Source organism: Bombyx mandarina, chromosome 23 (assembly GCF_030267445.1).
Source record: "Bombyx mandarina strain Sakado chromosome 23, ASM3026744v2".
NCBI lineage: Eukaryota > Metazoa > Arthropoda > Insecta > Lepidoptera > Bombycidae > Bombyx > Bombyx mandarina.
Genome location: NC_143229.1, coordinates 2,379,262 through 2,399,803, shown reverse-complemented (window position 1 = coordinate 2,399,803; position 20,542 = coordinate 2,379,262). Strand labels below are relative to the sequence as shown.

General features: G+C 36.7%; 2 protein-coding genes and 1 long non-coding RNA gene across 4 annotated transcripts; 2 read left to right on the top strand and 1 right to left on the bottom strand.

The window, feature by feature from the left end:
* Positions 1-529: 529 nt before the first annotated feature.
* On the bottom strand, positions 530-14,327 carry LOC114246990 (uncharacterized). 2 transcript variants are annotated; one of them, XM_089737218.1, is made up of 9 exons: positions 9,463-14,327; positions 9,355-9,386; positions 9,225-9,245; positions 5,988-6,146; positions 4,987-5,167; positions 3,694-3,944; positions 3,203-3,361; positions 2,215-2,332; positions 530-668 (listed from the first exon to the last, which is right to left on the bottom strand). In XM_089737218.1, exons 3-9 carry the CDS (start codon positions 9,237-9,239, stop codon positions 613-615), a joined length of 939 nt encoding a protein of 312 aa, XP_089593344.1. In that variant the 5' UTR covers positions 9,240-9,245; positions 9,355-9,386; positions 9,463-14,327; the 3' UTR covers positions 530-612. The 2 variants fall into 2 exon arrangements, with proteins under 2 accessions (XP_089593344.1, XP_089593345.1); XM_089737219.1 differs by lacking the exon at positions 2,215-2,332 and having other exon boundaries at positions 9,355-9,486.
* On the top strand, positions 6,270-7,150 carry LOC149500111 (uncharacterized). Its single transcript, XR_016325112.1, has 2 exons — positions 6,270-6,314; positions 6,936-7,150. It is a non-coding gene; the product is annotated as an uncharacterized LOC149500111 (long non-coding RNA).
* Positions 14,328-15,632: 1,305 nt separating the features above from the next.
* On the top strand, positions 15,633-19,937 carry LOC114247001 (zyxin). Its single transcript, XM_028179786.2, has 3 exons — positions 15,633-16,549; positions 17,426-17,661; positions 18,087-19,937. The coding sequence occupies exons 1-3, from the start codon at positions 15,770-15,772 to the stop codon at positions 18,325-18,327; spliced, it is 1,257 nt and encodes a 418-aa protein (XP_028035587.1). The 5' UTR covers positions 15,633-15,769; the 3' UTR covers positions 18,328-19,937.
* The last annotated feature ends 605 nt before the right edge of the window (positions 19,938-20,542 follow it).

Below are 20,542 nucleotides of genomic sequence, written 5' to 3'. Positions count from 1 at the left end.
AGTATTGTATATATCTATTTTATGTTTATGTAGCCGTTAAAATGGTGTGAGCGAGTATTGTTTAATAAACAAGCGATAGTGTTCTGTGGACACGTCCTTTATTTACAATGATACAGACAATATTGACGTGCTGTAGGCACAAGTATAACAGGTTCCGTATATTGAGCAAAACCAGAATCCTGAAGTTTTACCGGTTTTGATGTTTGTTTATATTGTTTATATTACATTTAGGTGTGTCTGTCAATTAGAGATTTCCATACTCCAAGAGTGCCAGATGACCGTAGGTGATTTGTTCCCGATTATTCATTTACTTTTTAATCCAAAGACTAAAATTGGAAGGAAGGTGTACATATATCATTGGCAAGTAGATTTAGATATGTATTTTTTGGTAAGTCAACAAAAAAGCTCATAGAATACTTGATATACAACTGTTACAGACACAAGGTGCCTTTGCAACTTCTCTATTCTCATATTTACAAGAAAAAGGAGACAAATTCTTAAAATTATCAACACACTTAAAAATATGGGATTAGGATATTGAATGATCACACATAAATCTTTAATCAAAAACTTTTCTGATAACTTGTTTTACAATGTATGTTTAACATCTTGCTAGACATCAAAATCTTTTGATTTAGATCCCACTTTTTTGTCATCCTCTGAGTCCACTAGAACAATAATATATCATCAAATTCTATCCAATGTACAACTAAAAAATGTTTTATGTTAAAAGTCTTACCCCCGTATCTTTAGTCGTTCACACGAGCTTAACTCGACTCGACTCAACTTCCAACGCCCGTTTTCGTATGCTTATTAGTCGTAAAAATAAACTCCACTCAAACGTCCTTGGAAAAATTTCCTAACCGGAGTGTAGTGAACGAACTGTCAAGTCAAGGTACGTTGCGACGTACCCATTGAGTTCTTCAATGGGTTTGATGCTAGCTTGATCAAATTTTCCACAAACTGATGTTGTCGTGGTGACGCAATAACGCGACTCTACCTCACTCAAGGACAGTTGAGGAATATTGTAATGGTCGACTAAAAATACGAAACTCGAGTAAGTTTGGGAGGGATGCTCGAGCATCATCGGATGAGTTAAGAGTGGAGGATTATTTGACGAAACGTCTAAAGATACGGGCATTAGTTGCAGTGTATGTATGGGAAAAAGTGGCTTAACTTATAGATTGGCAGTGTTGGCAAAATGCCATAGGCCGTGTGGGGGGGGGGGGCGCTGAAAACTCAAAGTTATAAATTTTATAAAAGTACCTATGGAGGGTAGAGGTAGAGGTAAGAAGAACCATCTCAGTATATTCAAAAGTGTCCACTGAAGGGCAGCAAATTAAGATGGCGCCATAGTAGCAAGTGGATTTTTTTTAAAAACAGCGCCATAAGCTGTTACACTTCTGGTATATTCCGATTTGCACTGCGAGCACTGTAAAGTGTGACGTCAAATTAGTATACTGCCAAGCCGTTCCTTTACAGTACAGTATACTGTCATCGACGTTGTCATGGCGGTGTTTTCACTTCAGCAAAAAAATCTTGTTTAAATTTACTTATATTTGAAAATAGAATATTCAAGTTATTGTCTGTTTAATTAATCACTAAAAGTAAGTATATTTTTAGTAAAAGAAAATATTGTTTTTCAAGCAATTTAATCTATAATAACTTAATAACCGTATTATTGAAATGAGGTTATGCACGGTAAAAGTGCTGAAGTGAAGATTTATGAAATCATGTATCATTCCTCCGTTCCTTTCATCATCATGTATCATCAATCATTCTTTAAGTTACTACGACTGTATACTGTCAGTCCTTAACGTAGGTAACGAATAGCAGTGAGAGCACTGAACAGTGCTCGCAGTGTAAATCGGAACCTACCCTTCACTGCAATCCAGCACACTTCACTCAGTTTAAAGCTTCTATATTCATACTATTTCCCCTTGCTACACTAGCGCTAATTCGGTGAGTTTTCGAACTATAATTTGCTGTTTACAGATGGACACTTTTTCAACTTGTCCCCAAACAAGATGGTGCTCCTTAGTTCTACCCTCCATAAACGTACCTAACGAAATTCAGTTAAAAGATACAGTAACTGAATATCATAATTTAATTTTTATTTTATTATAGATATATAATATTAAGAGTATGTAATATTGTTCTAAGCACATAAACCAAAATGTTCTGTCTATATATTTATTAATATACTTGGCTCACCTTCAATAACTTCTCCGATCCTTTCTGTGACCCCATCCAAGCAATCTGGGCACACTGTTATCTCGCATGGATTAGGCGTTGTGGTAGGGAAGGATGGCGTCATTTCGACTGGAGGCGGCTGGAAGTCGACTCATTGCATGAAGGTGAAAATAGACAAATTATGCGCCCCGTCTCGTTCAAAGGCTTTTTTGGAATAATTATGGCCTGGTAACAAGACCTTTAGGCCAGTTTAAATGGTACGGCTATATTTGCATACTGATTAGCTCTTGGTAAAATACCAATTATATATTTTATCATTTACATATATTACTGATTACTAGAGTAATTATTTTTCTTGCAGTCGGAATAAACGACTCTCAGTTTAAAATAAAAAAACAATATTTCATTTATACGCTACCGACCTATCCAGCCTTTGAAAATGTTATTATTTAAGTATTAACGTACATGTATTTGTAACGAACTTCAAGAAAGGAGGAGGGTCTGAATCTGATTGTATTTTTATGTGTTACGTTAGATATTTTTTAAGGTGAACCGACTTTGATGTTTGTTGAACACGTTAAATATTTGAAGGCTCCTCTTTTTTGTTTTGTTTTTTTCGTACCTAAGCTAACTAATTAAGTGAGCTCATGGGGCTCAAACCTGACGACGTTGCTAACACTAACCCTAGCACGAGGAGTGCTTCGCAGAATCTACCACCGGATCGGAAATGCGACCCACTGAGAAGATCCGGCGAGAAACTCAGTAGGCTGTGGCTTCTCTTAAGGCCCTATTCCAATTTCATCATAAAATGACTCATTAGTCCATTAGGGCATTCCCTTTGATTTATCCATAAGCCTATTTGAATGACTTCGACTACAATGATGCTTTCTCGTTTTAGGATGATACAGTCGGTTGCTTTTGTAACCAAAATTTGTATTATATTTTTGGCTATCTACTCACAGCTTAGCTATAAAGGAATTAATTAAATTAAGTAGGGTCATAAAATTACCTCAAGTCGATACAAATAAGACAATCGGCATGGATCCCAAGAAGTGCACAATGTCGCATTGTGCATCATGTCTTTTCGTGGCTCGTCACCGAAGTAATCAAATGTTATAACAATGTTATTGTCGATGGCGCATAGATCTAGAAACTCATGAACGGGCACCTTAAATTACGTAAAAAAAACATAGTTTTAATTAATCGAACTAAACCATAAATAAATCATTGTTTTACTGTGGTGATCGGGATCAAGATATTAGGTAAATTTCGTAATCGCTCCTTGACGCGTCTGCAAATTCTCCAGTTAATTGGACGTTTCGAAGTTAGTAAAAATGACGTCCTAATATTCGGTTAGTTAGATAGAGGTAAAGCTAACAAAACCGTGTTAAAAACACATTAGAACACATACAATTCATCCATACATACTGCTTCGATATCATTATCAAAACGGGGGTACCAATCACAAATTGAGAAAAAATCATATTTTTGTTTTCTCACCTTAGTTTTGTTCCCACAGTCCAATGTTCCGTTTTGGAAATAATTGTTTTCTCTCTCGCCATTACCGAGACAGAACATCCAACCTTCGTGGAAAGAGTATTCTATTGGCGCCACTTCGGCCTCTATGCAGGGATCGACCGGTACTGGAATGGATTGTCTTCCAAACGTGCATTTTCGTTCGTGCATGTTCGCTTGGACTCTATAAGCATCTAGATCTGGTTCAGAGCCGTCGGGACATCTGTAGTAATTACCTGGTTTAAAAAATAGAGGTGACATAACAATATCGCGAAAACAGTTGCCGATGAATCGAAGTTTCTTTCTTATTGCTTAGATGGATGAACGAGCTCACAACCCACCTGGTTTTCAGTGGAGTTGGAGCCCATAGACATCTATAACGTAAATGCCGCCAATTACCTTGAGATATGAATTCTAAGGTCTCTCTTTTTACAGTACAACGGTTGCCCCATCCTTCAGATCGTTACTGCTTTACGGCAGAAATAGGCAGGATGCAGTGCCATAGCATGCCCGCCTGACTGGCAGGTACCACTACGCAAACTACGTAAAGTATTATAAGAAGGCCCATATTCGCTACTGATTTGTGAATAGATCCCTAGTGTTTAATGATAGATCCCTAGTGGTAGAGCAGGTTACCAGTTTTTATTTTTTAATCCTTAGATAAGTGGAAAAGCCGCGTAAATGCCGCCACCCACTTAGAAATATGAGTTCTTAAGTTTTGACAATACAGTCCCCAATGGTTTGATTATGCCATTGTGGCGTTCTCATTGTGGATTTTGAGCCCAGGGAATAGTTAACTTAAGATCAGATGACAGGGAGGATTCGGCTACACATACATTATAGCTATTTAATAACAATATTTAAATGGCTCATTAATAAGCCAGCCTAAATCAAAAAAGTAAAGGATCTGTAGCCATATTTATAAAATTTATATCGTTACCTACTGGGAAATTAAAGTACATTATTATCAATGATAACAATTTTATTAAAACTACTTTTACACTTTGATTAAATACGCGTCTAGATGGAGCAATGTCAACAAACAAGGTGAGAAGCGAGTCTACTAAATATAGTAGACTTTATTTGGGCCGTGTCGTACGTCCAATATACCAGCTAGACGTGTTCAAAGCTTTTACAATTTATTTTCACGTTGTCATTAAATTATTTGTGATGTTTCGAATACAGTTCAGCGGTTAGTGTCGTTTTAAAAATAGCTTTAGTTATGTCTACGACTGGAGAAAAAATAAAATACTTTAAGTATAATTTAGTTTCGTGTACCATTCTGTATGATGTAAGTGGTTTTCTTCTGAGCGCTGATAACCGTTCTCACGGTTAACCCGTTACCGCCACTCTTGATATTCTCCATCAGCACTTCTTGGGCGGCTCGCTGTTCCCTTGACCACTTCGCCGCCTCCTCCGCTAGTATCTGTCGGCTTATCTTACCTGGCGATTGAGTGGACTGAAAAAAAAATCGGTTAGTATCTAATTTGATTAATATTAATGATTTCCGCTTTAGCAGAACCAATCTAGGCAAGCACTCACCTACTCCTCGTCTAACTAACCTTTATAATAATCTAGCCAGAAAAGCTGAAAACCTTGACATATTTGGCGATTCCCTTCCAATATTCAGGAACAAAATTATAAAAAGTTGTTGTTGAACCTCAGCCTCAGCCTTGGTCTGAGTACTCGGGTATTACTGTCTTTGTTGTCTTTCTTTTGTTTTTAATTTTTTATTATTATTAATAGTATTGTTAAATCTCTATTGATATATTAATGTAATGCATGCTGTGATTGCCTCTAATTAGAGTTGCAGTTATCAATTGCTCTATACATGTCAATGTTATTTTATGTCTTACTGTAAACCCTGTCTGTAATCCATAAATAAATAAATAAACAAATAAATAAAATGTACTTCTATGATTTCGCGTGTCACAATATAAACTTGAGACATTTAAACTTGTCAGACAAACATAACTCCCGTTGTGCGAACAATAACTATAAATATACAATTTAATACAATTAAAATAATCGAAATAATAAATTCTTTCCTTTTCTTATATTACACTCCTGTTTTGTCATGCAACAGTCCTGCTGCATATTAGCTCTGCATTCGGATTTATTGGTTAACCATATTTGGAACTCCGGACTCTACCAATTTGTAATCTGTATATGATGTTAATAATTACTAGAGACATTCACCCCTTTACACGAAAAGATATGTTAATTTAAATACAAGTGAACTAAAATGATGACCATATAATTATAGATATATTATTTACCTGAGGAGGGTTTTCCAATATAACATGAGGTCTCCCAAGAGTGTGCTGCCAAATTAACTGGGCAGCAACTTTGTGTTTGGCACTGTGATGCAGTGGTTGAATTTGCAGAATACCATACCAAGCTAGTTCTCTATAAACGCTATCGGGTAAATAACCAGTCTAACAAAGAAAAAAAAATCGAATTAATTATGAATTAAAATGTAGTATGAAATCTTAAAATCAAATAATCTATACATATAAATAAAATTGGAGTGTGTTTGTGATATTGAAATAGCCTCATTTTATAATAGCCGGCAAACTTCTTGAGCATTTGTTGACGTAGTGGGGGTAAGTTCGCGCATGGTACACTCACGTGCAAAAACATTATTTACTCTGCGTCATAATGCAATTAAATTATTAAAATCAACATATGTATTTATTTATATATTATTAGAACATCAACAAAAAATATAGGTTAATAATTGTAATAATTTAATCTTGGGGTAAAATAGATATTCCTTCTATTAAGTCAAAACTAGAGCTGTTGCCAGGTCTTGGCTCAGTTGAAGCGAAGCTAGTATTTGTAATTTTTTTTCGTTATCATAATCTTGACTATCACCATCATCACTGTTTTCACCACCCGAGTCGCTATCATCGTGATGAGTCGACATAGGGCTCATCGGTGTAGTTTACAACTCGGTCGGCTCGATCTTCTTTTTTGTCTATAATTAATTATTTTTTGAAGATATTCGATTCGTAGTAATCGAATGTTACTTTTTTCAATTACCAGCTTCTGATTATTTTCTGTTTTTTTTTTTCCATCTGAAGCCTAGCTCTTTCATAATTCGTCGTAAACTTCATACCGAGCCATTAAAATGTATATCTTCTTGAAATTTTTCGAAGCCTTTCTACGGTACGGAGTTTCGCTGCTTGTTATGTAGTTATTATGATGACATCTTTTTATTACAGATTGAACGAAACTATTCATTCCGGTAACTTTCTTCTTCCCTGATCTTTTCTTACCCGGAGTCCCAAACACGGCGAGCAAGCCAGAGCCTTTAGCTTCGTTAATAGTGCACCTAACAGTACTCACTGATGTTTTTGTTGCTTCCGAAGTCTGTTTTACTTTTTCCATATCATTCTTCCCCTGTTTTATAATAAAGCAATATACGTCGTACACAATTTTTCTACCCTTTCCTTTGAATACTACACCAGTTTGTCGCGGCATAGTGTATTTTTTATAAAAAATCAACAAACACTCAACAAATAGCAATGGCAACAAAGTCAACAAGCAATTATAACAAATAACTTAACGATTAATAACGATAGACTTTTAAATGTACGCAAGCGTACTTTTGGGAGCAAGCGGAACGAGGGTGCGGTGCGGGGCGCAAAGTTCGACTGATCTACCAATAACGCGCTCGATACTGTGTTGAACATGAAACATTGGTGAGGAAACTACATCACTATGGTATTAGGGATGGTGCATTGGAACTTATTACTTCCTATTTATCAGGACGGATACAAACAGTAGATGTGAAAGGTAATAGATCTTCAGGCACCTTGTTGAAAATGGGTGTACCTCAGGGTTCCATTTTGGGTCCTTTTTTATTTCTAATATATATAAACGATTTACCTAGTTTTATTGAGTCCCGACACGAGGTCGTATTATTCGCAGATGATACATCTTTATTATTTAAAATTAAACGACAATTACAAGTCTATGACGAAGTGAACGATGCGATTTCGTGTGTGGTTCATTGGTTCCGTATCAATAACCTATTATTGAATAGTAAGAAAACTAAATGTATTAAATTTACTTTAAAATGTATTAAACCATCTTTAAATGTGAGACAAGTGGATAGTGATGTAATTGTTTCTGAGGAATCATTGGAGCTTGTTGAGTCAACCGTATTTCTTGGTATAACAGTGGACTCCAAACTGCAGTGGGGACCTCATATTCATAAATTGGCGAGTAAGCTCAGCTCTGCAGCATACGCAGTAAAAAAAATTAGAATGTTAACAAACGCGGACACGGCTCGTTTAGTTTACTTTAGTTACTTCCACAGTGTCATGTCCTATGGCATTTTGCTATGGGGCAATGCGGCCGATGTAGAAATGATATTTATTCTGCAGAAAAGAGCTATACGTGCTATTTATAACATGCACTCAAGGGAATCCCTGAGGGAGAAATTTAAAGAAATTAAAGTTCTCACTATGCCAACCCAGTACATTTTTGAAAATTTGATGTATGTTCGTAAACATATTGAGGAGCTTCCTAAACAGTCGGACATACATAATAGAAATACTAGGAACAAACACAAGCTTGTTGTGCCGATGAGTAGGTTACATAAGATACGAAATTCATTCGGGTGTTTGTCTGTGCGCCTGTACAACAAAATCCCACATGATGTTCAGAACCTACATATACATAGGTTTAAGAAAACTATTAAAGAACATCTGTGCAATAAAGCTTACTATAAAGTCAATGATTATCTAGAAGATTGCACAAAGTGGGAATTAGTTGCTCGCTCCAGGCATTTCAATATTGTAGTAATTGTTACATTATAATACTCAGTGTAAAAAATTTATATTTAAAAAAAATCTAATATTAAAAAATAAATAAATAATAATTTTATATGTAAAAAAAAAAAAGACATGCCCGCTGAGTTTCTTGCCAATTCTTCTCAGGACGGAGGCTAGTTCTTGTGAATTGGCGGTAGTTCTTTTGACGTTCAACAAGTATGTACTTTCATTTATGTTGAATAAAAAAAATTTGATTTGATTTGATTTGATTTGATACGATTTCCCCTGCCGTCGCGCCTTACCCTCACCACCAAAGTGATCTAAAATTCGGTTCTGCGCAGTCAAGGTCAAGATGTTTGCCGGTTACTATACTACATGCATATACGGTAGATACACCAAAATAATATTTTTTACAATTTTTGTCTGTCTGTCTGTCTGTTTGTTTCGGCTAATCTGTGGAACGGCTGGACCGATTTTGACGAGACTTTAGGTAGGTAAGTAATGATAGCTGATGATATAAGGAGTAACTTAGGCTACTTTTTTTAGACTAGCTTAGCCCCGCGGCGTCCCCGCGATATGACAATAGCCGCGGGTAATGTCGCGGGACTCCGCTATCAATAATAAAATTTAATGTTTTCGAAGCGAAGCGAGGGCGGGTCGCTAGTCAATAATAAAATTTAATGTTTCCGAAGCGAAGCGAGGGCGGGTCGCTAGTATTTAAATAAGGCTTACCGGCATAAAATCCATGTGCCACTGAAAAACAAAAATGTTGACTGTAGGTTTTTTCAGAGATGTAAATTGTAAGCTGTAAAAACCATGGTTTCTGTAATGTCTTTAGAAATTTAATAATTTTATTTAATACCTCTTCTTCTGTTGCCTCAGTTGTAAAAACATCTGAAAAAATCTTAGATCGTTAGTAAATTACTTTTAAAACGCCTTAAAAAAAGAGGTTCTCTCTTCAACTCTATACCATGTTTCAAGTGTCAGTTCATCATTAACTTCGTTGTTTAGGGGCCGATTATTTTTGTTTGAAGAGAATAGGGATACACTCTCGAAACAGACTCATTATTAAGTTTAATATTACGGTTTTACATAACAATAAAACCGATATTATGTGCCGAGAAGGAAAACATACAGCATTGTATTATGAAGAAGCAGTGTGTACTTAGCTTAGATTCCTTGTCTATGTCCAACCATAGACAGTCAATTTAGTTCCATCTTTAGCCGCTAGGTGCTGCCAGCAAGTATAAAGGGAGCGCAGCCATCTTTGATCTTCATAGTCTTCACCAGGAAGAACTTCCTGCAATGCTGTATGTTTTCCTTCTCGGCACATAATATCGGTTTTATTGTTATGTAAAACCGTAATATTGATGTGCCTTTGGAAAACATACAGCATTGTATTATGAAGACGTGTTTGTTATCTGCTGGTGAAATTATTAAGCACAACGCTATGATGAAATAGGTAAAGCCATAATAAAATTATGAAGCGCAATGATAATGTTCATAATTTATATAATTATTAAATCGAAAAAACAGTTGTTAACTTCCATGTTAATTCAATAATAAAAAAATATTTATAAGTTTGTAATAAACATTTTATCTTTTATATACAAGAAAATGTATAAATTGTATAAATGATGTATATACATCATGTAGAAGTAAATGTGTTGAAAAAAAGAATCGTGAGGATTTTTACGAAGCTCTATTATTCGGCAATATTTATTGTAAACGTTTGGATGATTTGCAATTGCCTCTAGAAAGTATTTCGTCCATTGGTTCATTATCAATCCATCTCAGAGGCTACTGCTGATCTACAACTTCTTAGAGATGCGTTGATGCCATTACCTCGTAAGGTTGAACGAAGACCAGTTTCCAATTACAGTACGGGATGCCGCTTTTGTGACAACACATAGTTAGAAAAAAGTCCTTACGAATCTTACCGGGCATGTCTTTAGTTTCATGTTTAGAAAGCACTTATGCAGATTATTAACGAAAATGGATTTCAATTTTAGACCCAAAGACTGGTATCAGAAAGATGTTTTTCTCTGTTATCAAAGAAACTGTCTTTAGAAATGTTGAGCAAAGTAAGGTCATTAACTCTACGTCCCGTAGCCAGCAACATGGTTGTTGGTGTCCTTCAAGCTACATTGAGGCGTGATGTGGTGGCTGGGTTTGAAGAAAACCAGTTTAGAACTATTCTCGGATCTCATGTGAATGGGACTACACTTAGTAAAATTGTAATAAGTAGTTGAATTTTGTTTAGCCATTCCGATGGCTTTTTTAAAATAGCAATTTTTATTAGAGAGCTTGAGAATGTTTGCTGTCCTACATGTATTTCGCCCACAGAAAGTCGACAGCGCTGCTTTATAATGCAGAAGGATTGTTTTATAGGCAAAATTTTCTTTTTTGGAAAAGAAGAAAGAATTTGGCAACATCTGCAGACTTAGGATCAATTTTAAAACTGTAGCACCATATGCACCATCTTCTAGTTGCTGGTAAGTATGCTGACAAAGTGGATTGACACCAGCTAATTTTCAATAAATCTTCTCCTGTTTAGACCAGTCTATTATTTGTACAACCTCCCCCCCCCCTTTCTAAGCTTTCAGGGTTAATGTTTAACCTGTGGAGGAGGCAGGTTTTGGATTTCGTGCGAGTTATCTAGCGTTCGGGATCTGAGGGCTTGGAAACCCAAATGCTTTCGCTCAGTCTGGGAACACTACCAGGTAGGTTCCCTAGACACTTGAAGTGAGTCAGTACTTTGGGGAGAAGGTTGAGAGGAGTAATTCTCCATGCTAGTTGCATCCTCTACGGTCTGCTGAAGGTATCCAATCTTGGTCGGCGAATGGGTTTATATCTGGATGACCCCACTTTCGAAAAACTTTTGTGGTCACTTGTGGTAAAAAGTGCCATTTCGCAGGTTGATTTCCTCGTGATAGCCTGTCGGCTATGATGTTGTATCTCCCCGAGAGATTATAAGCTGACAGTTATCTTGAACTTATTGCTTAGGTTTAAAAATCGAAAGGTCAACGTTAGTGAAATACTTTCAAATTCATTTTGATTGTCACTACCATTGTAAATAGCTCTTTTGTGGGTGAGCCGTTTCTGTTGTTGAGCTGACCATAGACAGGACGTTAATATTTTGTCTAATTGTAACCCCTACCCATGTCCGAAGCTTCCGTTGCCAGGAAATGGTTGGTTTTGGGTCTCGGCAATGTTTGACATGTGGCTCCGCGTCAGCACTGCATTTGTAACCCCTACACATGTCCGAAGCTTCCGTTGCCAGGAAATGGTTGGTTTTGTGTATCGGCAATGTCTAACATGTGGCTCCGCGTCAGCACTGCATTTAATTGTTAACACATGCAGGATGGCCTGTTTTTTACCCCTTTCCTTGAAACTTCGCAAGAAAATTTGCAAGTTAGCATAGATTGATGTAATTCCGTCAGAGTTTGAGCTAGGATGTTGTTGAGTGGCCACTTCATTTCTCGCAATTTTCCATCGAATCCCCAGACATGTCATCTCTTGAACCAGTGTACTAATTGATTTTTTGTAAGGCTGACTTGGCAGCCCAAATAATCCAAGAGCTTTACAGCTTATGTGGCCTGAAGACTCAACTTGGACTTCTTTTGATGGACCTGGTGGGATTTGCGTAGGTGGGATAACACTCAACATCCCTTTGCACGCAATGTTTCCGCGACCGAGCATGCTATGCAAGCAAAAAAGGTGTATTTGTCTTCATGGACCAAGAAAAAGTCGCGTAGGTAGGTTAACATTTGACTTCCCTATGTACGTAAGGTCTTCGCGACCGAGCATGCTATGGGAGCAAAAACGTTTATTTGTCTTGGTGAAACAAGATCATGTCGTGTAAGTAAGCTAGCACTTCGATTTTGCACGCAATGCCTCCGCGACCGAGCATGCTGTGGAAGCAAAAAGGTGTATTTGTCTTCAAGGACCAAGAGAAAGTCGCGTAGGTACGTTAACATTTGACTTCCCTATGTACGCAAGGTCTCTGCGACCGAGCATGCTATGCGAACAAAAACGTTTATTCGTCTTGGTGAAACAAGATTAAGTCGTGTAGGTAAGCTAGCACTCGACTTCGCACGCAATATCTCCGCGACCGAGCGACCAAGCGACTGAGCACCCTATATAATGGAAATTGACATGCCAGCCCAGATAATCCAAAACCTTCACAGCTTCTGCAGCCTGAAGTTTCAACTTGGATTTGTTTTGGTCGACCAAAAGGAAGTCGTCTAGGTAGGCTAGCACTCGAGTTCCTTTTGCACGCAAGGTCTCTGCGACCCAGCATGTTATGGAAGCAAAAAAGGTTAATCCAAAAGCTTCACAGCTTCTGCAGCCTGAAGTTTCAACTTGGATTTGTCTTGGTCGACCAAAAAGGAAGTCGTCTAGTAGACACTAGCACTCGAGTTCCCTTTGCACGCAAGGTCTCTGCGACCCGCATGTTATAAAAGCAAAAAGGTGTGGCTCTGAAGCCAGACCGAAGGGTAGGCATGTCATTTCATACTAACTCATAAGAAGGTACCGATTCCTTCCTGGAGGTGCTGATCCTCAAGAAGTATCGACGAAATTTTGCGACTGATACTAGAAAAATATTCCTGAGAAATGTTCAATTCTATCATCCAGTCCCCTGGGTGGAGAAAGTTTGGTACCTAGGTGTCCGAAAACAGTTAGGTGTTTTATCTTTACGACCTTGTTCAACTCTCGAAGATCGAAAATTGGACGCATTGATCCGTCGCTTTTCTTCCGCAGAAAGTTTACGGTATTTGGTAACCATACATGGTTTACAAATTATTACAATTTTGGTGGCACTCAGTGCCTCCCGTCGGTGTCTTCAATTGCCCCCCTCTGGATTGTGCCAGATGTTACGGACTATGATTGTTTATAATGTTTGGCTTACCTTTTGTACGAGATCGTGACAAATAGGATTGTAGCCCTCCGAGGGACTGAATAGATTTCAATTTTATATTATCAAACAAAAATTCCTCAATGAGTGGTGCGTCGGCAACAGGATACTTTGTTAGAGACCACGGAAATTAAACTTTGACGTCTTATTTCTATACATACGGCCCTTTTTTCCGTATACAATTTAAAACGCTTTTTACGGGTAACTTGTACGACGGAGACGACTTGTCAAAGTTTTCAGTAATTATGTTACAAAGATTATTAGTTTAAATCTGTTGTGTTTTTGTCAAAATTTCCGTATTGACGAGATCAATTTGTTTACAACAATTTTCGTTACATTCAATTGTTACACACAGTTGATGCATTATTAGATTTACAACGTCACTGACCTGGTGGGATAACGAGCCGATTCGAAGATCGACCGTTACCTTTGAATCCCGTCGTTTCTTACGCAGAGACTCCTTTTGTTCTTTTTCGCTTGACGAGCTGTTCGAACGCGAGGCGTCTCCATCGCGTCTCGCCTGGACATCTTCCCTCTCGGAAATTATGGAGCTTGACTCAACATCACCTCCAACAGATGACGCGTGATTCATGGCGTCCGATGATAGGATTGGTAAATAATACTCGTAATGATTGCAAAATAACACTCATAGAAACACAAAATAAATATTTTTTGCAATTAATAAGAAGTCGAATAAATATTTGTGGACTTGCGACTTCACAGTACGAAAGTACACAACGCTATGAAGATCAAAGATGGCTGCGCTCCCTTTATACTTGCTGGCAGCACCTAGCGGCTAAAGATGGAACTAAATTGACTGTCTATGGTTGGACATAGACAAGGAATCTAAGCTAAGTACACACTGCTTCTTCATAATACAATGCTGTATGTTTTCCAAAGGCACATCAATGTATGTATTTCACTCTTAAAATTCATTTCTGATTATTTGGTCATATCTAATTGATAAGGTTGAATGTTTTTTTAAATTCTAACTCGTAATAAGTAAACAAGTAGGTATGTATGAAACTAGGTATTCCATTACCTATCTATAAAAATTGTGATTTGAACAAACCTTCTTCTTCGCTATTTAAGTCAGCATTCACGCGTAGTAGCTGAAAACACAAAAATCGTTGAATATATATTATAGATAAAAGACCATATAAAAAGTAAAAAAAAATACACTCACGGAAATATACAAAAGCGAAATAAAAATCAGCCGCTTCATAGTTTTCAATTGTTCTGTGTATATAAGTAATAAAATTCAAGCGCCTAGAAATATGAACTAGGTCATTAATTTTATCAGATTTAGTTCATACTAGGTACATATAAAACTAATTGCTTTGAAAGTGATTGTTAAGCTTTTTAACTACCTATTGATAGTATCGTTTGTCGTGCTACCCATAGGTTATGAGGATCCAAATGTTATGAATTACAACACTAAGCAACCTGGGACAAATTATGCTTTATAGAAAACGAACTTTAAAGGTAATATTGAGTAACGTTATGTCTTCTGAAATATGGAAATCTAGGTAAAAAAGTAACCACGTTCGAGACTTGGACTTTTATTAAGTTTGCTAATTTGAGAGAACAAACTCACGACCCACATAGTAATATGTGGTCAACAACTTAAATGCTGTCACCCATCACCCACCCTGAGACGTAACAATATAACATACTAAGTTCCAGTTTTTTAAAGTATAACGGCTGCCCTACCTTTAAATTCAAAACGCATTGCTGCTTTACGGCAAAAAATGGGCCGGGTGACATATTCGTGCGAGCCTAAGACACCAGACTTCTCGGTTGACGTTGGTACTGGCGTCTAACAATGACAATGCAAACGGCAATATACACGATAAATGAATTCTCTTCTTCGTATGGCGAAAGCGTTCATGTCTGCAGTGCGTTCTAGACATCTTTTGTGACACATACCATCCGGTTTTAGTTTGACCTCCCCTACACGGTGCTTCCATGAGCGCTACGACATATCTTTCCTCAACCGCAGAGCAAAGCACAGTTCAGCGGCTTGGCTGTACCACCAACAATGCTCAAGTGATAGCGTAGAAATGCAGAGAAAGGCCATTTTAAGTTCTCAAGTTCTACACCAGTCTGTGTCTCCGAGTAAACTGATGTAAGTACTACCTACTGGTAATGAACATTTTCCAACAAAGATTAGACCTAAAGAACTATGTTACCAGGTCATAAAAAAGTAGGTGCGATGTCAATGTGTCAACAGTCAACTGTCAAAGCTGAAAGATGGTAAATGTGCATCAAACTCAAACAATAAAAATTGGGCGTAGGTAAAATTGCGTAAATACAATTGAATATTTTCGACTTTATCTATTTAATTGCTATACCTACAATGAATACTCTGGACAAACAATTAGCAGATTTACGAATATACGCAAACGAGCTTGATGCAAAGCTTCAAGATGACATAAATCACGCAAAACAGAAACCTTCCCTACCGCCGAAAAGAAATAAGGCGCCGCTGCCTCAAATACCCCAGAGCTATACTGTAAAATCGGCTTGCGAGCCCTCCTACTCCTCGAGACTTGAATATGGCAGTCAGCGAAGTTCTACATACTCAAACTTAGTACCCGTGAAGAGTTTTATAGTTAGGAACAACACTGGGCGGATGCGGAGCGGTGATGTACTTCTATACAGCAATCTCTTACCTCCGGGAGGCACCAACCATGTGTATTCAAACGTTATGATGCAACGTGCTTACGGCGGAGACAGCATTTACGATAGGGGCTCTGAAGTGTCCAGGATAAGTGATTTGGGTGCTCAGTCTAATTACAGTGAATTAAGACGACCGGGATCCGCGTATCCGCCGTCTTCTGCTTCCGTCAATGCACAGGATTTCTCTACTTATGGTGGCTCTCAAACTTCGTCCACATATGAATCTTTATATGAACCTATAAACCCAAGACCTTGCAGCCAACTATCAGGCACTTCGATGTATGCTGGCTATGTAGCAACTGCTGAGCCGACTCCAGAACCAGACGATGCTCTGTACTGTGGGAATTGTTACAAGTGTGGTGAGAAAATCATGGGAGAAACCACTGGATGTACCGCAATGGAGAGAATCTACCATATCAAGTGTTTCTGTTGTCAACAGTGTTCGATAAATTTACAGGTGAGGGCAAGTCATACAGTTTTAAACATAACAGCATTATCAGCAATAACATTGCTAATAATGGTGCTGCTCCTCCCAGGAGTGCAGAGTAATTTTCCCCTAATTAATCATTGGTGGCCCACGGGGCTATACCAACTATGTACAGTTTGGTGTCTGAGCTCACAGGGCTCAACCTGAGAGAATTTGTTAACTTTTGTTCTCTCAAGAGCAGTGTTTCACTGGACCTACCACTTATTTGCAACCAGATGAAAAACTCAATGCCCTATCTGTGGGTTAGGTTGCAAGTCAAATTCTTGAACTTGTGAACAATGACTGATACTTGAAGTGTGTGAAATTACTGATTGTGGATCAGGAAGATCTGATAGAACATGCTTATGGCAATCGTGGCTTTGTGTTGTCCATTTGTCTGGGTTGTGCTTATAATTAGCTGCAACAATGATTAAGGAGTTATAATCTCATGCTGCTTTTTTGAAGAAGCATTCTGATGCAGTCTTCAGTTATTCATGTTAGGGCCCGGTATCGTCATGAAGATAAATAAAAAATAATAATAATTCATAATAATAAATAATATAAATATAATAATTCCTCACAAAATAAATAAAAACAGTAGTAAATCTGAAGAGTTTATGTGGTTACAGACCGTGTGAGAAAACAGTGCACTTACATAAGTCATGACCATATTCAAGTTTGTTAGAATTCAGTATGAGTAATCATTATCTTTGTCATCAGAAGCGAATCATTCTCATTTTTAAGTTTTATAAATTCCTACAGTTATAAGTACATATAGAATTTGAATTATATTTACAGGTTTTCCATTGTTACAAGTACAAATGTTACAAGTATTTAAGAAAAATAATTTATTTTATTGTTTTCCAGGGCCGACCTTTCTATGCTGTTCAAGGACGAGCTCTTTGTGAACGAGACTACTTGGAAACCCTTGAGAAGTGCTGTGTATGTGGAGATCCAATCCTAGACCGCATCTTGCGAGCTACAGGCAAACCCTACCATCCTCGCTGTTTTACTTGTGTGGTGTGTCAAAAAAGTTTAGATGGAATCCCATTTACTGTGGATGCTGTGAACCGTATCCATTGCATTGAAGACTTTCATAAAAGGTAAAAATTTTATAACAAAATTTAAAATAGTTATAAAAACTCATTTTTTTAAGCTGTCCTAGACTAAATGTTACGACACCGGGAGCATTCGTATCGAGCTATACAACTGCCAATCTACGAATTACGCAGGCAATTTTGGTAATGAAATACCTACTTACCACTTGGTCACAAATGACTTCCACAATGAAAGAGTAAAATTGTACGTATAATAAAAATCAAACCTGCAAAATTATTAATTTGCGTAATTACTGGTGGTAGGCCATCTTGTGAGCCCGCACATGTAGGTATCACTATCATGTGGGTAGTAAGAACTAATTTTGTGGGTGTTTGTGGGCACTAATTTATAAGTTTATCCCAACTTTTCAAACAAGAACGCAGGACTGCTTCTTTTCCTTTAAGCCTCAATTACTATATTGTGTTTCTAGATATGCTCCCCGGTGTGCGAGGTGTCGTGAGCCCATAGTACCTGAAGGTGGAACTGAAGAGACAGTACGTATCGTCGCTCTAGACAAGAGCTTCCATGTAGCATGTTATTCTTGTGAAGATTGCGGGGCGTCATTGTGCTCGCGACAGGAAGGTCGTGGATGCTATCCGCTTGACAACCATTTGTATTGCAAAGAATGTAATGCAAGAAGGATTCAAGATCTATCTAGAAATATTAGTTAAGTTTCTGTTTCTCGTTGCATAATAAAATCGCAATATACTTTTTGTTTTACATATTTTCTATCACCAAACTAAATTATGATTAATTTTCTTGCTATTTGTAAAAATAAATTCTTGCAAACTAAATTCCTAAAGAGCCATATCTAGTAGGCCTTTTAAAAATGGATGGAATATTTGCAGGTTATTAGTATTATTATAGTCATTGAATTATTTAACAACTCAACAATTATTACTATTCTTAAAAATTGATGAAATTATCAACCCAACTGCATGGTGCCCCAGGTGGATATATTGTAACTTCTTCTGAGTATTAGATGTCCTGGCCCAAAACCAGCATAAACTAAACTATGGTTCAGGAATCAACTTTATTTACCTGCTTGAGGCAATATGCTCTCTGAAGATTGAGTATATTTTGCTGCCTAAGGCGTAGTAGTCACATAGTATGTGCAGAGGTGTTTCATCCTCTTCATAATACCTGTAGATTAGATTAGCAGCAAGGCCAGTAGGTCCAATTGAACATTCACAAAATAAATTAAAAAAAATCATTGTGATTTAATATTTCTTACTCATAAAATTAAATAAAACATGAATAAATATTATCCAAATCTTGATCATGGAATAAATTATGTGTTACAATAAGTACGAAACATTCGTTTTTCAAGCAGACAAAAAGAAGTATAACTTTGTTGCTTAAAAAAATGTGTAACTTTGTTGTGTAAAAAATGATTTTGAAATGTAAATTTAATATAATGTATAATTTTGTGACAAATCGTTGTAGTAGTAGTAGATGTAATTGTAGATGGGCTTATGGTATTAAGAAATTATGCATGTAATAATTAACTATTATAGAGATTAATCTCTATTTTGTTCCCTCTTTTAAAATTTCCTCAAATAGTATAAGAGGAACAAGCTAAAAAACATCATTTTTGTCCAAATAGCTATTTAGGTTTGTTTTAGACTTTTTTGCAAACTGTACTTAAATATCTCATCTGAAGATATTCCAAATGCTCCTCCTTTATTTCCGTTAGACAATGTACTAAGGTAGTAGTTATAGCTTTATAAGATTTTGGATAAATTGATTTTTTCTGAAGATACGCATTTATAAAATTTAGTCAATTTGAGATTTTGTAGTTTCTTAGACAAACTAGGTATTATAGTTTTAGAACATTGATACATTCCCTTGTATTTGTGAAAAGGCTGTGTAGTTTTTAACCATAATATATTAATTTACAGTATTATTTAAACTCATTATTGTGATAAATGTTTTTTTGTAAGATATTAGTTTTATTGTAAACCTAAAGTTGTAAATCTGAATACCACTGATTTTTTCTGAGATTGTGGCGTTTTGAAGACTTCGTTTACAAACAAAATGTGACTTACGCCAACAAACCTTGATTTTACTAGTTACAAATAGTATCTGAAATGTTTACAGTAAAAACGTTTTCTTGGTAAACAAAATATTATTATCCAACTAGTTATACATACATTAATAGTGCCATCTTTATTTATGTTATTATTGAATTACGTCCAGTATAATCCACAATGTTGTTTAGCATGTAAGTTATGTACTTATATGTTACATGTATGTGATTAATAAATAATTTATGTGCAGATCTTGTTTTAATGAAATTTATACAACTTTATAAACAAAGTCGTCGTAGCCTAAATAGCGTCCGGTACACTCGTATTGCTCTAATAATAGTCTGCGCAATTACAGCTCGACCAAGCTAAGTTTACACCTCGCATCGATTACGTCACACTGCCGCTTAGGTACGGTATGAAAAAAGGATTCGCTATGACTTTAAAAATGTAAACAAATGTTTGTTAGATTTTACTTTGCATTTACTGTTTTTAACAATATATTATACATAAGTACATTAGAATATAGCAATATCCAGTTTTTCTATTAAGACCACCCGGGCGTTCTTGCACTTTTTAAATGTTGTATCCCAATTGCTCAGTAATAATTTTCCTTTGTTTCTCCCTTCACTGTGTATCACCTTTCCTTTCATTTTGTTGCCCACAACAATCCTCTCGAAGTAAAAAAAAATGAACGTTAAGCGTTCGATAACAACAGTTCAACAAAAACTTAACAAAAATAGTCCAATAATATATATAACTAAACTTCAACAAAAAACCTAACAAGAACAGTTGAAAAATTTAAAATTCGAAGTATAGGGAGACGAAAACTCGTATGACGCGTGTCGGCGACAAACAT

Excerpts from the sequence above, each read along its gene's own strand:
- LOC114246990 (XM_089737218.1), bottom strand. Across the intron at positions 3,945-4,986 it reads CACTTACATCATACAGAATG|GTAATTACTACAGATGTCCC; the intron begins GTACACGAAACT and ends TTTTTAAACCAG. Across the intron at positions 3,362-3,693 it reads ACTGTGGGAACAAAACTAAG|GTGCCCGTTCATGAGTTTCT; the intron begins GTGAGAAAACAA and ends ACGTAATTTAAG.
- LOC114247001 (XM_028179786.2), top strand. The coding sequence starts at position 15,770 with ATGAATACTCTGGACAAACAATTAGCAGATTTACGAATATACGCAAAC. Across the intron at positions 16,550-17,425 it reads AGTGTTCGATAAATTTACAG|GGCCGACCTTTCTATGCTGT; the intron begins GTGAGGGCAAGT and ends ATTGTTTTCCAG. Across the intron at positions 17,662-18,086 it reads ATTGAAGACTTTCATAAAAG|ATATGCTCCCCGGTGTGCGA; the intron begins GTAAAAATTTTA and ends TTGTGTTTCTAG.